Below are 16,038 nucleotides of genomic sequence, written 5' to 3'. Positions count from 1 at the left end.
AGCACTGGCGACGTTCTTACCAAGTGCTTCTGAGCGGAGCCAACGTGCTTCTTTTCTCGGTAGCCAAAAGTAAAACAGCGGTAGACGTTCATCAGACGATTAAGAATGTGTACGGGGCAGCATATCTGTGGAAAGCCACCGCTGTGGAACGGCCAGCCCCGTCCAGCCAGCTCCAGTGAGGGGCACTCGAGCACCCAGAAAAAGCCTTGAAATGTCGCCCATTCCTTCCGGGAGAGGCTGAGGCTGCACAGTCGGCAGTTACCGACTTATTCACGCATCAGAACACCGCGTTTTACCAAATGGGCATTCTCGATCTGGTGCGACGGCTGGATGGTTGCCTCAATGACTATGGCGATTTTGCCTGACTGCCATACCTATTCCCCAGTTGGTGCACATCGACAGCGCGGAAATATACGTATATAGCTTCTTTTCTGTGTTTACTTCGTAGATTCTTACTTACATTGCGTACATTTCGTATAGGAGGTGTAATTTCAAGTTTTAGTTACTGTAATCGTAAATTCAGGCAGGTTGTAGCACAGTCGTTAGGCATTTGTACAGGTTAGTTCATACATTCTTTGCGTGTTTCCCTTGCGTTATCTAGGCACGGACTAGTGTTTCAGTAACTGTTGTTGAACATCGATTAGAATGGACAGGGACTGTGATTGCTGTGTTCGGATGAGGGGTGAGTTGGCATCCCTTCGCTCACAGCTGCAGGCGGTGCTGACTTCGGTCACGCAGCTTGAGGCTGTTGTCAATAGGCATCACTGTGGGGAGCCGCACTTTGGTATCATGGGTATGTCAACCTTGTCCCGTCTGTCCCCAGATTGGTCTGCCGCTGTGGTTGCCCCGGCTGTGGTTGCCACAGTTGCTGCCCGCAGTGGGGCCAAGCCCTCGCCTGTGGTCGATTGGGAGGTCGTACCGAGGCGTGGCAGGCAGCAAAAGATGTCCCCGGAGGCTGATCGGAAAACCTCCCCTGTGTGTCTGACAAACAGGTTTCAGGTATTGTCTCTGGCTGAGCCACATGCAGCTGCATGCCCTATTTCAGAGGATGATTCTCAGCCTCCAAGGTCCGGGCAATCGCAGAGGGTGGGCTTATTGGTAGTTGGGAGCTCCAATGTTAGGCGCGTAATGGGGCCCCTTAGGGATGTGGCCGCTAAGGAGGGGAAGAAATCCAATTTGCACTCCGTGTGCATTCCGAGTGGAGTCATTCCTGATGTGGAAAAGGTCCTTCTGGATGCCATGAAGAGCACAGGGTGCAGCCAGCTGCAGGTGGTGGCACATGTCGGCACTAATGACGTGTGTCGCTTTGGATCTGAGGAAATTCTCTCTGGATTCCAGCGGCTAACTGATTTGGTGAAGGCTGCCGGTCTTGCTTATGAGATGAAGGCAGAGCTCACCATCTGCAGCATCGTTGACAGAACCGACTGTGGAACTTTGGTGCAGAGCCGGGTGGAGGGTCTGAATCAGAGGCTCATACGGTTTTGCGACCGTGTTGGCTGCAGATTCCTTGACTTGCGCCATAGGGTGATGGGGTTTTGGGTTCCGCTGAATAGATCAGGAATTCACTACACTTTACTGGTGGCTACACAGGTAGCAGGGGCTGTGTGGCTTGGACTGGGCGGTTTTTTTTAGGTTAGAAGGCTTCGGGAAAGTACGAGGTGGGCTGCAATCTCATCAAGTGAAAGCACAGCAGCTGAAATCGTTATAGGTACAGAAAGCTGGCTAAAGCCTGAAATAAGTTCTGCAGAAATTTTTAAGAAGTCTCAGACCGTGTTCAGGAAAGACAGATTAGGCAGAATTGGTGGTGGAGTTCAAATGGTTCAAATGGCTCTGAGCACTATGGGATTTAACAGCTGTGGTCATCAGTCCCCTAGAACTTAGAACTACTTAAACCTAACTAACCTAAGGACATCACACACATCCATGCCCGAGGCAGGATTCGAACCTGCGACCGTAGCAGTCGCACGGTTCCGGACTGCGCCCCTAAAACCGCGAGACCACCGCGGCCGACATGAGGTGGCGGAGTGTTTGTGTCTGTCAGTAGTGGTTTATCTTGTAGTGAAGTCGAAGTAGATACTCCGTGTGAACTGGTATGGGTGGAGGTTATACTTAACAGCCGAACTAAGTTAATAATTGGCTCCTTCTACCGACCCCCAGACTCCGATGATATAGTTGCGGAACAGTTCAGAGAAAGTTTGAGTCTCGTAACAAATAAATACCCCACTCATACGGTTATAGTTGGTGGGGACTTCAACCTTCCCTCGATATGTTGTCAAAAATACTTGTTCAAAACCGGTGGTAGGCAGAAAACATTTTCCGAGATTGTCCTAAATGCTTCCTCCGAAAATTATTTCGAGCAGTTAGTCCAAGAACCCACGCGCATTGTAAATGGTCGCGAAAACACACTTGACCTCTTAGCCACAAATAACCCAGAGCTAATAGAGAGCATCATGACTGATACAGGGATTAGTGACCACAAGGTCGTTGTAGCTAGGCTCAATACCGTTTCTTCCAAATCCACCAGAAACAAACACAAAGTAATTTTATTTAAAAAAGCAGATAAAGTGTCACTAGAAGCCTTCCTAAGAGACAATCTCCATTCCTTCCGAACTGACTATGCAAATGTAGACGAGATGTGGCTCAAATTCAAAGATATAGTAGCAACAGCAATTGAGATATTCATACCTCATAAATTGGTAAGAGATGGAACTGATCCCCCATGGTACACAAAACAGGTCCGAACGCTGTTGCAGAGGCAACGGAAAAAGCATGCGAAGTTCATAAGAACGCGAAATCCCGAAGATTGGCTTAAATTTACAGACGCGCGAAATTTGGGACGGACTTCAATGCGAGATGCCTTTAATAGGTTCCACAGCGAAACATTGTCTCGAAATTTGGTAGAAAATCCGAAGATATTCTGGTCGTATGTAAAGTATATAAGCGGCAAGACGCAGTCAATACCTTCGCTGCGCAGTGCCGATGGTACTGTTACCGACGACTGTGCCGCTAAAGCGGAGTTATAGAACGCAGTTTTCCGAAATTCCTTCACCAGGGAAGACGAATGGAATATTCCAGAATTTGAAACACGAACAGCTTCTAGCATGAGTTTCTTAGAAGTACATACCTTAGGGGTTGCGAAGCAACTCATATTGCTTGATACGGACAAGTCTTCAGGTCCAGATTGTATACCGATTAGGTTCCTTTCAGATTACGCTGATACAATAGCTCCCTACTTAGCAATCATATACAGCCGCTTGTTCACCGATAGATCTGTACCTACAGATTAGAAAAAAGTGCAGGTAGCATCAGAGTTTAAGAAGTGTAGTAGGAGTAATCCATCGAACTACAGACCTATATCATTGACGTCGGTTTGCATTAGGGTTTTGGAGCATATACTGTATTCAAACATTATGAATCACCTCGAAGGGAACGATCTATTGATACGTAATCAGCATGGCTTCAGAAAACATCGCTCTTGTGCAGCGCAGCTAGCTCTTTATTCGCACGAAGTAATGGCCGCTATCGACAGAGGATCTCAAGTCGATTCCGTATTTCTAGATTTCCGGAAAGCTTTTGACACCGTTCGTCACAAGCGACTTCTAATCAAGCTGCGCGCCTATGGGGTATCGTCTCAGTTGTGCGACTGGATTCGTGATTTCCTGTCAGGAAGGTCGCAGTTCGTAGTAATAGACGGCAAATCATGGAGTAAAACTGAAGTGATATTGGGTGTTCCCCAGGGAAGCGTCCTGGGACCTCTGCTTTTCCTGATCTATATAAATGACCTGGGTGACAATCTGAGCAGTTCTCTTAGGTTGTTCGCAGATGATACTGTAATTTACCGTCTAGTAAGGCCATCCGAAGACCAGTATCAGTTGCAAAGCGATTTAGAAAAGATTGCTGTATGGAGTAGCAGGTGGCAGTTGACGCTAAATAACGAAAAGTGTGAGGTGATCCACAGGAGTTCCAAAAGAAATCCGTTGGAATTCGGTTACTCGATAAATAGTACAATTCTCAAGGCTGTCAATTCAACTAAGTGCCTGGGTGTAAAAATCACGAACAACTTCAGTTGGAAAGACCACATAGATAATATTGTGGGGAAGGCGTTCCAAAGGTTGCGTTTCATTGGCAACTTGGAAGATGCAACAAGTCCACTAAAGAGACAGCTTACACTACACTCGTTCGTCCTCTGTAGAATATTGCTGCGTGCTGTGGGATCCTTACCAGGTGGGATTGGCAGAGTACATCGAAAGGGTGCAAAAAAGGGCAGCTCGATGAACCCTCTGCCAAGCACTTACATGTGAATTGCAGAGTAATCATGTAGATGTAGAATTGGGTGCCTTCAAACGGAAACTTTTTGATCACCCCTTATTTGAACGCAATACATTTAAAACACCAATATTGTTGACAAAACATCTGGTGCTGGGCATTATTTCTCAACTTGACTGTTGACATTGCCGAGAAACATCAGAATACGTGAGCAGCTGAGCTTGTGACTGCAGTTCGGTTGTCGGGAGGCTCCGGTACCTGTAGAAGAATGGCGTGGTGGTGGTGGCTGCTGGTGCAGTTGGCGGTGTGGTGCTGCGTCAGCTTGGTGGCGGTGCTGTGGTGGAAGTGGGTCACCAAGCCCCACGTCGACGCTCCGGGGCCGCCCACGTTGCCCATCATCGGGAACATCCTGGAGTTCCTGGAGACACCGGTCACTCTCCGTAAGATGTTCGACCTCCACCGCCGCTACGGAGACTTGACCAGGTAAGCTGAAGCCATCTGGTGGTTGAGTGGTCGGCCACGACAAAGCGTACAGAATGCAGCGTGACGTCTAATCTCTGGAAACCAGTAGCATAAATTTGGGCGATACAGTACTTTTCCATAACTTGAGGCCTTACAGTATTAATGAAGTGAACAATGATGTGAGACGTTAACTTTTCCCGGCGAATTGAATGTTCAAATAACTTAAGGGTTTGCTGCCGGCTGACGTCGTCGAACACCGCCTATATTTCGACAGGAGCACACCCTGCTATTCTCAAGGCACAAATGCAAGGAAGAAGAATTGTGCAAGAAAATTTAATACCTCGGTTCACAGAGGAGAAACAAGGAAGACACCACACACAGAACAAGTGTCAACACAAACAAAGATAACCAACATCAGAAATATCGATAGCTACTATTAATCAACATGTGAGGTAGCACTAATTCTGTCCTGTTTTTTTTATGAAAGAGCCGGATTCCAAGCAGCATTTCAACAAAATCGACCATCTCTGTTAATAAGCTTGGTTGATAGTTTGATTTCAAAATCTTCCTTAAATGCCCTATCCCAATAGGTGGACGTGCAAGCCAGAATCTCTGTGTTGTTGTATTGCAGAACGTTGCCTTGACACCGGTCAGCCTATGGAATACAACAACACGGAGATTGCAGAACATTGCCCTGACACCGGTCATCTTATGGAATCCAACAACACAGAGATTCTGGCTTGCACGTCCAGCTATTGGGATAGTGTTATTAAGGAAGATGTTGAAATCAAACTATCAAGCAACCTTATTAACAGAGATGGTCGATTATGTTTAAATGCTGCTTGTAATCCGGCTCTGTCTCTTGTCAAAAAACAGAGAGACAGAATTAGTGCTACCTCACTTGTTGATTAATATTAGCTAACGATATTTCTGATGTTGGTTATCGTTGTTTGTGTTGACACTTGTTCTGTGTGTGGTGTCTTCCTTGTTTCTCCTCTGTGAACTGAGGTATTAAATTTCCTTGCACAATTCTTCTTCCTTGCATTTGTGCTTTGAGAATGGCAGGGTGTGCTCCTGTCGAAATATCGGCGGTGTTCGACGACGTCACCCGGCAGCAAACCCCAAGTTATTTGAACAGTGATTCTTTTCATACCTACAAATTACAACTGGAGGCTGCCTTTTGGTCTGTAAAACCAGAAAGCACCCTATAATGACACTGAAGTGGTTTATTGTGGAGTAGCCCTCAAGGTTCTGTTCTGATACATCAATTTTATTAACAACCTAAGCGGTAGTCCTAAGGGATTGATGAACTTTTCTAAAAATAGAGTTACAGATTAAGTACGCCGTCGAGGCCATTTTATGTCGACTATGCCAATCTGTGCCCGGAACTGCGGTGCACTAGACCATCTGTAAGTACATGCTAATTAGTCGCATGTATCCGACATCACACAGCACACAGTATCCAGTGGTGTCCACTCACTGACGGTTAGCTCCCACAGTGCTATGAACTTGTGAGCATGTTAACTGCTACATTTCAGTTTCACCTGCTTTTAGAAGTAGTCAAAGACACCTTGTATGTGGTTAACATTTGGTGATTCAGCTGCGTACTTGAAGAGTGAAGCGTTACCTGACTGCTCGTCAAATGAGGAATTTATGCGTGGCGTGTAGCCCTGTAAACATGGCTAATGCTTTTTCTTTATTTTTTTATTTTTTTTATTTTTTTTATTTTTTGAGCCATCAGTCTCCTGACTGGTTTGATATGGCCCACCACGAATTCCTCTCCTGCTTTCCCGTGCCAACCTCTTCATCTCAGAGTAGCACTTGCAACCTACGTCCTCAATTATCTGCTGGATGTATTCCGATCTCTGTCTTCCCCTACAGTTTTCGCCCTATACAGCTCCCTGTAGTATCGTTGAAGTCATTCCTTCATGTTTTAACACATGTCCTATTATCCTGACTCTTCTCCTTGTCAGTGTTTTCCACATATTCCTTTCCTCTCCGGATCTTCACAGAACCTCCTCATTCCTTACCTTATCAGTCCACCTGATTTTCAACATTCGTCTGTAGCACCACATGTTAGATCCTTTGGTTCTCTTCTGTTAGAGTTTCTCCACAGTCCATGTTTCACTACCATACAATGCTGTGCTCCAGACGTAAATTCTCAGAAATTTCTTCCTCAAATTGACGCCCATGTTTGATACTAATAGACTTCTCTTGACCAGGAATGCCCTTTTTGCCAGTATTAGTCTGCTTGTGATGTCCTTGCTCCGTTCATCATTGGTTATTTCACCGCCTAGGTAGCATAATTTCTAAGCTTCATCTACTTTATGACCATCAATCCGGATGTTAAGTGTCTCGCAGTTCGCTTTTCTACTACTTATCATTACTTTCGTCTTTCTTGCATTTACTCTCAGTCCATATTCTGTACTCATTAGACTGTTCATTCGTTTCTCCCGTATATTACTCTTGTCAGCAACTTGGTTGCATGAGCTGTTAAGCTGATTGTACGATAATTCTTGCACCTGTCAACTCTTGCAGTCTTCGGAACTTTGTCGATGATGTTTTTCCGAAAGTCAGATGGTACGTCGGCAGACTCATACAACCTACACGCCAATGTGAATAGTCGTTTTGTTGCCACTTCCCCCAATGCCTTTAGAAATTCTGATGGAATTTCATCTAAGCCTTCCACCTTATTTAATCCTAAGTGCCGCCGGCCTGGGTGGCCGAGCGGTTCTAGGCGCTACAGTCTGGAACCGCGCGACCCAGGTTCGAATCCTGCCTCGGGCATGGATATGTGTGACGTCTTCAGGTTAGTTAGGTTTAATTAGTTCTAAGTTCTAGGAGACTGATGACCTCAGTAGTTAAGTCCCATAGTGCTCAGAGCCTTTTGAACCATTTGATATTTTCATTTCTTTTCACGTACTGTATTACTCGTTCAATATCCTCATATGCTTTCTCTGTCCCTTCATCTTCAGCTTGTGGCCGTCGTAGAGTTGGAAAAACCGACTAGTTAAAACCGATACCGGATTTGAACAACAGGTATTTTTTGGTATGTGTTTGGTCTCGGCTATCATAGCTGTTTCATATTTTTTACTAATAACCGAATAAAAAGAGAAATGAAATATCAGTTACCATATCAGCAGTGCTAAAATTGTTTGTTTTTAAATAAACCCTTTTTTGAAAGGGAGTAATTTTTCATCGTAAAATTTGCTTTGGATTGAAATATTGCGTTGTTATATAAAACGGGAGAAGTGATCAGTGGCACTTTAATGACGAGGGGCGGCTGCGCCCGTGTGGCGCTGCCTGTGGTTCGCGCCCACCGGCTCCACAGTGCGGTTCCTCGCTGTCGGCCCGGACACCACGTGTACTGCACACTGGCACAAATACTGGTCGCGAAGCATACCAATGAAGTACAGTGCTTCGTTTGCTTCAGGAGATCAAACATTTCTCTTCCGTTTCTATGAAATCGTGAAGAAGAGGAAGGAGGTTATTGTAACAGTAATAAATTAAAAAACTAACAACAATTAGTTCACGGTATACGATAAAAATAGAAAGTAGGTAGTCTGCTGGCTGTGTCTACATACCATGCATGCCTTTATCTGCTTGCAGCCCTCGAAAACGGACACGTTAACATGAAAAACAGACTTCTCCAACCTCAGCTTTCACCCTTTAGCACTGATTTTTCGTAATGCTCAAACAGTGGTATGATGACCAATAACAGCATTAATTTTGAACAGAGTATGAAAAAATTAGAATCACTAGGGGAATGATAGTGACTCTCTGTCGTATTTAACAACTCTTTTCGAAAAAATGATCGAACGGTAGACGGAACAAGTTTTCTTTTATTTCGCTATTTAATTTAATGTTTTGATTCTATGTATCTTGAAACTGAGAGAGTCAAAAAATTTGGATATCTACGGTTATTACAGAAAATAAAAGGAATAAAAACCAAAAATAGATTTTTCGGAAATAGATTATTTCGAGTGGTTTTAACAGTCAGTCTGGTGTGAAGAAAAACCGATAGAAGCGGAAACCGGTTGTTTCAGCGAAAACCGTCAACCCCAGGATGTTGCCGTCTCGGTAGAGGGCAGTGTCTCCAGCATACTCAGTACGATGACGTACAGCGAGGTGACAAGAGTCACGGGTAGGTAGGCTGCCTCATGATATCGTCTAGAGTCTCCTTTAGCTTGGTTTATGAAGCATCCCCAACTCTCTTGTGGTTCCATTTGTAGGTACTCCACGTCGACGTCTGCTCGTAGATACGTATCGTCAGTAGGTTTTCCGGCTTTACTTCCCGACGTGACAGCGACGACTTCACGATGAGGGCGGGCCTCGTGTTTTGCTATTACTGCGAGTCTTGTAAATATCCCTTTTATTTAGTAATTTGCCCCTCTAAAACTCTCCCCTTTCATGAGTAAGACAGCCTGCGCCACCTTTCGGAGAGAGTGCGGACGTCAAACAGTCACAAAATTCATACTAAGCAGTCCGTAAGACACGTAAACGTTCACTTCAGTTAGCGTGTTAGTTAATGCCTACGCTTTCCGCTAGGTGGTGCTGACTTACTGCTGAATTGCTTTGGTTCTGTAAAACCTTCACTGACTGGTATTAGGTAAATGAAATAAGTACAACACTGTTGTATTTCGCTTTCACTCTATATTCAAGGACTAAGATGGTGATGGATGATGGTCTATTTAAAAGGTTCCTAGCCTGGAGGAATCTTAATAGTCCGCAAATGCCGATATGCACGCGCTCTACGCCCAGATTCGCAACTAACGGCACACGACACTTTCAAAAGTCCACACGTTAATATCTGAATACCGGTATCTCTGAATTCGTATCAGCAGATAATTTGAGTTTCTGTCGTCTATGGGTCTGTAAAGTTCCAATCTAGCACCAAAGTCCTAAATTACCCCTTAATACTCCGTTGTTACCAACAGTCAGAGATCGTACACTACATCACTTTTAATCTCCGTAATATTCCAACAGTTTATCTTGAATCTTAACACGATAACGTCCAATCTAATTATTGTCTCGTTAACTGACACGGGTTCCCCGTCCTTTAAAGAAACAATCAAGGAAAAAAGGCGGCAATAATGACGATCAGGCCTTTTTATAGGTTTTTCATCACAAGAGTTTAACGTCACTGCCTTCTCCATGACGGAGATTCCGTGGCATGGCTGTACTTAGACGTTAAACTACTTGCTGATATACTATAATTTTGATATGCAATTACCGAACTCTGATTCTACCCTATTTTCCACTCTAAATATTCTATTCTTAATTTTAAATTATTCTTTCTACAGCTTTTATCACTGTAAACTGGACTGAGGTGTTACACTTAGGGCAGCTACTAGTCTTGTCAGGGACTATACAGGCCGCACCGCCTGTATAATGGTCAATAACTGCAAGAGTGTTGCCGATGCGGGATTTTGTGCACGAACTGACCTCCTCGTTATGTCCCACGATTGTTTGATGGGATTAATGTCGTTTGCTCGAAGTGTCCAGAATGTTTGTCAAACCAATCGTGAATAATTATGGGGCAGTGCTTTGATTCATTGTATCCATTAGAGTTCCATGTTCGTCTGGGAACATGAAGTCCACGAATGGCTACAAAATGGCTCCAAGAAGCCGAACATAACAATTTCCAGCCAATGTCGGATTCCGCTGCACGCAGTCCATTCCGTGTAAACCCAGCCCACATCATTATGGAGCCGCCATCACAGCTTGCAGAGTGCTTTGTCGACAACTTCGATCCACGGCGTCGAGGGGTGTGAACCCTACTGTCAGCTCTTACCCACTGAAATCGGGACTCATCTAACCAGGAAACCGCTTTACAGTCGCGTAGTGTCCAAACGATACGGTCACGAGCCCAGCAGAAGCTCTGCACGCGATGTTGTGCTGTTGGAAAAAGAATTCGTGATGGTCTTCCACTGCCACAGCCCATTAACACCAAATTTCGCGGCACCGTCCTAACGGATGTTCGTCGTACGTCCCACACTGATTTCTGTCCTTTTGTGGTCCCTCCCTCCAAAGCCCTATCAGCATAACTGGGCTCCATATTCAATTATTTCGGCACGCAACAAAAGATATTTCGCAGATTAATCCCTTCACTGCGTACCTTGTAGTTTTATCCTCATCCCACTTGCGAATGGATTGTGGACTGGTATAATCTTACCGCACGACAGTCCTTCTTTAAAAGATACTAATTCTACGAAGTTTTGCGGTCGCCAGCTCAGAAGGGGCAATTTTATTTTATTCTTTCACAACCGATTTAACTTCTATTGAAACGAGTTTAGCTTACGACAGTAAATTACAGTGTGCTGCCATCAGTCCAGAAGGGTTAAAGTTGTGACATTTACGATGTAGCTGGATGCCTACCATCATTAAGTTTTGCAGTTGCTAATTAATGAAAACCAAATTACTGGAAAATAAGTGAAATTACTCTCATGATCAATATCAGCAAATAAGTTAGCAATGCGATCGGTAAAGGGTAAGTTAGCGTGCCACTAGTAAATTTCAGATGAATACAAATAGATCTGAAGCTGTCTTTTCCTGCTGTACTAAAGGCGCCGTAACAAGTTTAGTGGTTATAGTATTGTCAGATTGTTAATATAATGACCATCTGGGGTTTCCTACTCACTTACTGTCAGTACTAAAAATATTGAAGAGCAGTACTGATGGCCCTCAAAATATTCTCAATATTGTCTACAATACTGAATGTGTGAGGTCAAATGTTAGCCATTTACCAGTATCCTCCACTCATATATTGCAAAGATTCATGAACGAGCCAAAAATTTTAAATGGAATGAAGAGTCATTGAAGCAGAAAGAGCAAAGTATTGTGTAAAATGCATTTGTCGTACGCAGAGGACAATAGTCATGTAGTAGGCCTATACCTCAATAAAATTTACGTTTTCGCGTGGGGTTCCGTGAAACCCATTTTACTCGACTTCAGCGCAAACATTGTCTGTACGTATGTTTACTTTCGTGTAGTGTACATCGGTGACGTAACGATGGGTGCAGTTATGATGGGGCAGTAAGAGCTGCAAGTAAAAAATTTTTGGGAGGCTGGGAATGTTCTCGGTCTTGTCGAGGCGAACCGTCGTAACTTAAATCCTGGCGCCAGCAAACCAGTGCTGTCGCGCACGGAGTTTCTCGTAAAGAAAATGCGTCCATACCTGACACGATAAAGTACTAATGTCTTAGATGCTATCAAAATTAATTCCACAGTTTTCCTAATAACTTCCTCTCTGGGATTTTACGCGCTCATACTACAGCATGATTTTTTCCACAGTGTATAATTCTAGAGAACGTCTAATGAACTTAGGTCCTCAAATGCACGGTTTCCACGCTAGAGACCCTTAATCCAGTCAACTTTGTTACCGAGATTCCAGTCTAACACACACTGTACTTTGCAGCCACACTTACAGTGTGTTTTGAAAATGGTTTCTCTGTCCCTCAAAGCGTGCGTGTACGCGCCGTAGCGTGGTCTCTCTGACACGTCCACATCCGGCAGGCAGTATTCGAAGGTGGATCCATAGCAAGAAATCGCATGAGATTATATATATGAGGACACTGGAACAGCGTATTCACGCTGTCACCCTGCCTTCGACACTGTTCCGATGCAGTTTGAGCACATTACGGGAAAGGCAGTGATCAATGTCTTACAAATATTTACTATTAAAAACAGTCTTGATCACGATTTATTTATCAAGGAGAATCTCCAACAGAAAGAGGTTCCTACTCTATGGTCTGAAGACGACCACAGTAGTGGTCGAAACCGGTCACCTTGATAAATAAATCGTGATCAAGACTGTTTTTCTGCTGATGTTTGTTCGTACTTTTTTGCAGCAGCACCAGTTTGCAAGAATTTTCTTTAGACGGTACTTCTTCATATTGTAGACTAAAAATACAGATGTATAATATTTTCTTTCGGAATTTTTACCAGCACTGAAAATGATCACTATCAGTGGCATGGGATTGAGGTGCCTATTTTCGTGGCGGTCGCTATGGTAGCCAACCGACAGTCTTCCGCTGTCGCGATTCCGGAAATTTTATACGATCGTTTGACCGTTTGTACTCAGTTAGAATTACTTAAAAACAACGACAAAGAATTCGGGATAATGAATTTCAGAGACCGAAGTTAAATAACTGGCTCTACTGAATAATGTCGTATGATGTTTGGACAGAAATCGTCCATTCACTTATATTTAATAAAAATTCTTGTCCTGTCTATTGTAGCTGTTATGGTGCTGTAGTTGAAGATTCAAATGGCTCTGAGCACTATGGGACTCAACTGCTGTGGTCATCAGTCCCCTAGAAATTAGAACTAATTAAACCTAATTAACCTAAGGGCATCACACACACCCATGCCCGAGGCAGGATTCGAACCTGCGACCGTAGCATGTAGTTGAAGAGCGCAGAACGATAATTGCCCTGACGCTTCACGTCTCCTTTGAGATGGAATTAATTTATTGCAAAGTTGGCTCCAAATTCCATCACAGATTAGTGTTGGACAACCTAGCTTTCCAAACACCACCATTTCTGGAGACAGCTGTATGACACATGTGACGCCGCCACCCCAATTTTCACTCGAATGTGTACAGTTTTAATACTAAAAAAATATTAACATCGCCAGACGCGACACAGCTACTGTACATCCACACACCAGGCTTCCCTGCCTGCGACTGTCACCTTTTGGTTCTTCCAGAACCATGGTAATCTACACAATCGCATTGAAAAGTTTCAAAATCCCTAGCTGATCTCTGTCTCTCTTAATTCCTTTCTGAAAAGCGTCATACATATCCCAATAACCTCTGAGTACTACACTTGTTATAACTATTGCTGACATTGGACTTGTGTTGCTGTAAATTTGGTTAATATGGTGTTGCATAATATACATAGTTCCTTTGTCATAAAAGTTCCAGGACAGGTTTATTTAGAAATACAAAATACTCCTATCGAACGTTTTGGAGGTCTTGGAAGCAAGCAAGGAAATATTCAACTACTATGCGTGTAAGCTCATTCGTCACAGCCCGTTGGATGTCTGTGAAATCTTGATTAAGCGTTCTTTTTAGTCGCCTTTTTACTCGCGCGAACAAGGAAAATCTCAAGGCGAGAGGTCGGGCGAATATCGCAGACTGCCTGGCCAGACACTCGGTAACAGATAGAACAATATGGGGTCTTCTCATGCAGTAAGAATCAATCCTGAGAATGCCACAGCTCAGGGTGGTAACGTCGAAATGTTTGTCGCAAACGTTTCAAGACTTCCATATAAAGACTTTAATTCTCTATTTGACCTGGAGGAACACACTCTTGGTGAACTAATCCCTTACTATCAAAGAATGAGATCAACATTGTTTTTGTTCTCGTAAGTTGTCGTTTGACTTTTTTCAAATGGCTCTGAGCATTATGGGACTTAACTTCTGAGGTCATCAGTCCACTTAGAACTACTTAAACCTTACTAACCTAAGGACATCACACACACCCATGCCTAAGGCAAGATTCGAACTTGCAACCGTAGCGGTCGCGCGGTTCCAGACTGTATCGCCTAGAACCGCTCGGCCACTCTGGCCGTCGTTAGACTTTTTTTCGAGGCTGTTGATCCAGAATTCTGACATTACGCAATTTTATGCTTCATTTGAGGGTGATATTGATACTACCAACTCATCTCCCCAGCAATACTCTTTAAATGTGAGAAATTTTTAGTCTTTCCTCTTTCTGCTTGTCTGTTAGTGTGTGAGGGGTGAGTTTTGCATTAAGTTCCGTTTCCCTAAATCTTCCCATAAAATCTTGTGGCACACACCACGATTCAAATCAAGTTATTCTAAAATCGGACGCACAGTTACTTGACAGTGTTCTTGCAAGAACTGCCTTAGACACTCCACGTTTTCATCGGTGTAGGCTGTAGACAGGCGACCAGCTCCGGGATCGTCTTGCACTGAACCCCTGCCTTCACGAAACCTTTCTTCCACTCGAAACCACGATTTCTTGAAACTGCCTCGCTTGCATATGGCTTACTTAATCGTTGTACACGTTTCACTAGCGGTTTTTCCGTGCTTAACACAAAACGTAATGTTCACTCTTTGCTCGCAATCAGCATCCATTACGTCAGCGTAATTACTGCGTCAGTAACCACAATAGGGCGTTGCTAATCACAGTGCTGCCACCTAGCGAGGTTTTGCAGAAACATGGCCACCTCAAGGACGCACACGTACCAGGAAACATAAAAACAGCATTTGTTGCTTTTTAGTACAGTAAACTCTGAAATAAAAGAATCTCTCCTGGAAATTTTCTGACATGATGGGAGATACTGCCATTTGTTATTCGTCATGTAAGATATCCGACACGATGTATGAAGATGCACAAGAAGAGTTCTGATTTGAGACGCCATGCACCGTTAGTTGTAGGCACCAGTGTCCTCAGCACTTGGCTTTAGTCTAGTTCAAATGCAATTTTTGAACTTGTCTACAACGTGAAATCGGTCTGACATTCAGTGTGACTATGTATTAGGGCAATGCTGTATGTGTAAATGGCTGTTCACTAGCCATGCACTGTTAGTGCAGGTATGTTATAATTTAGTGAACAACTAATGAAATTATGTTTTTTATAAGATTTTATATTTTATCTTGAATAGGCCTGGATTGAAAATTAACTTTCTAGTTTGAAACTAGTTGCCAGCAGAATTAAATGCAACTGTGGAGCATTTATGATATCTAGATTACCACCCCTGTCTTGACTTGCAGTTGTAAACACGGAGAAGTACTGATTCGTTTGTTTTTCTCATGCACTTCTCGATTCGTTTAACATGCCACATGACCATATTTTAATTTGAAAATTACGGGTTTGTGATGTAAAAAATAAAAGTGATGTTGTTATTCAATGGAAAAGTTGGAAACTAAGATTTCGCTTACTGTTTTATCAGTCACAATTGGCGTAAGAAACATGGATTGACCATTGTCATAAAATATTGCATTATGAAATGTGAATAGTCCTTACTTGCAGTTTCGCGTGGCTTGAGGCAGTCACAGCTAGAGTGCTGTTGATTAAGAAATTGCATTATCGTCTTTCTAATTGCTTCATGATCGTAGATACGATCATACCCGGTCGTGAAGTTATTCTTATGACAAAACAATTTCCTAAGGGACCAGAAAGTTCTTAAGGGCGCAAAAACAACTGTAACATCACACAAAAGGGAAATTCAATATTAAAGTTGATGCAAGAAGACGATAAAACAGTTTTCTTTTTGTCAAAGTAACACGTACATTGGACTGCTGATCTTGGCGTCTGTAATCTTAGCAAAATGCATAAT

General features: G+C 43.5%; 1 protein-coding gene across 1 annotated transcript in view; it reads left to right on the top strand.

The window, feature by feature from the left end:
• Positions 1-16,038, top strand: part of LOC126292119 (cytochrome P450 4C1-like) — a 201,510-nt gene that overhangs the window by 78,508 nt on the left and 106,964 nt on the right. The window contains exon 2 of the mRNA XM_049985946.1: positions 4,500-4,749. Within this exon, the coding sequence (XP_049841903.1) occupies positions 4,535-4,749 (215 nt within the window). The 5' untranslated portion in view covers positions 4,500-4,534. The remainder of the gene's footprint in view (positions 1-4,499; positions 4,750-16,038) is intronic.

The sequence above is a fragment of the Schistocerca gregaria genome, chromosome 9, assembly GCF_023897955.1.
Source record: "Schistocerca gregaria isolate iqSchGreg1 chromosome 9, iqSchGreg1.2, whole genome shotgun sequence".
Classification (NCBI taxonomy): domain Eukaryota; kingdom Metazoa; phylum Arthropoda; class Insecta; order Orthoptera; family Acrididae; genus Schistocerca; species Schistocerca gregaria.
The sequence above is the reverse complement of the archived record's forward strand: the minus strand, read 5'-3'. Positions and strand labels throughout refer to the sequence as shown.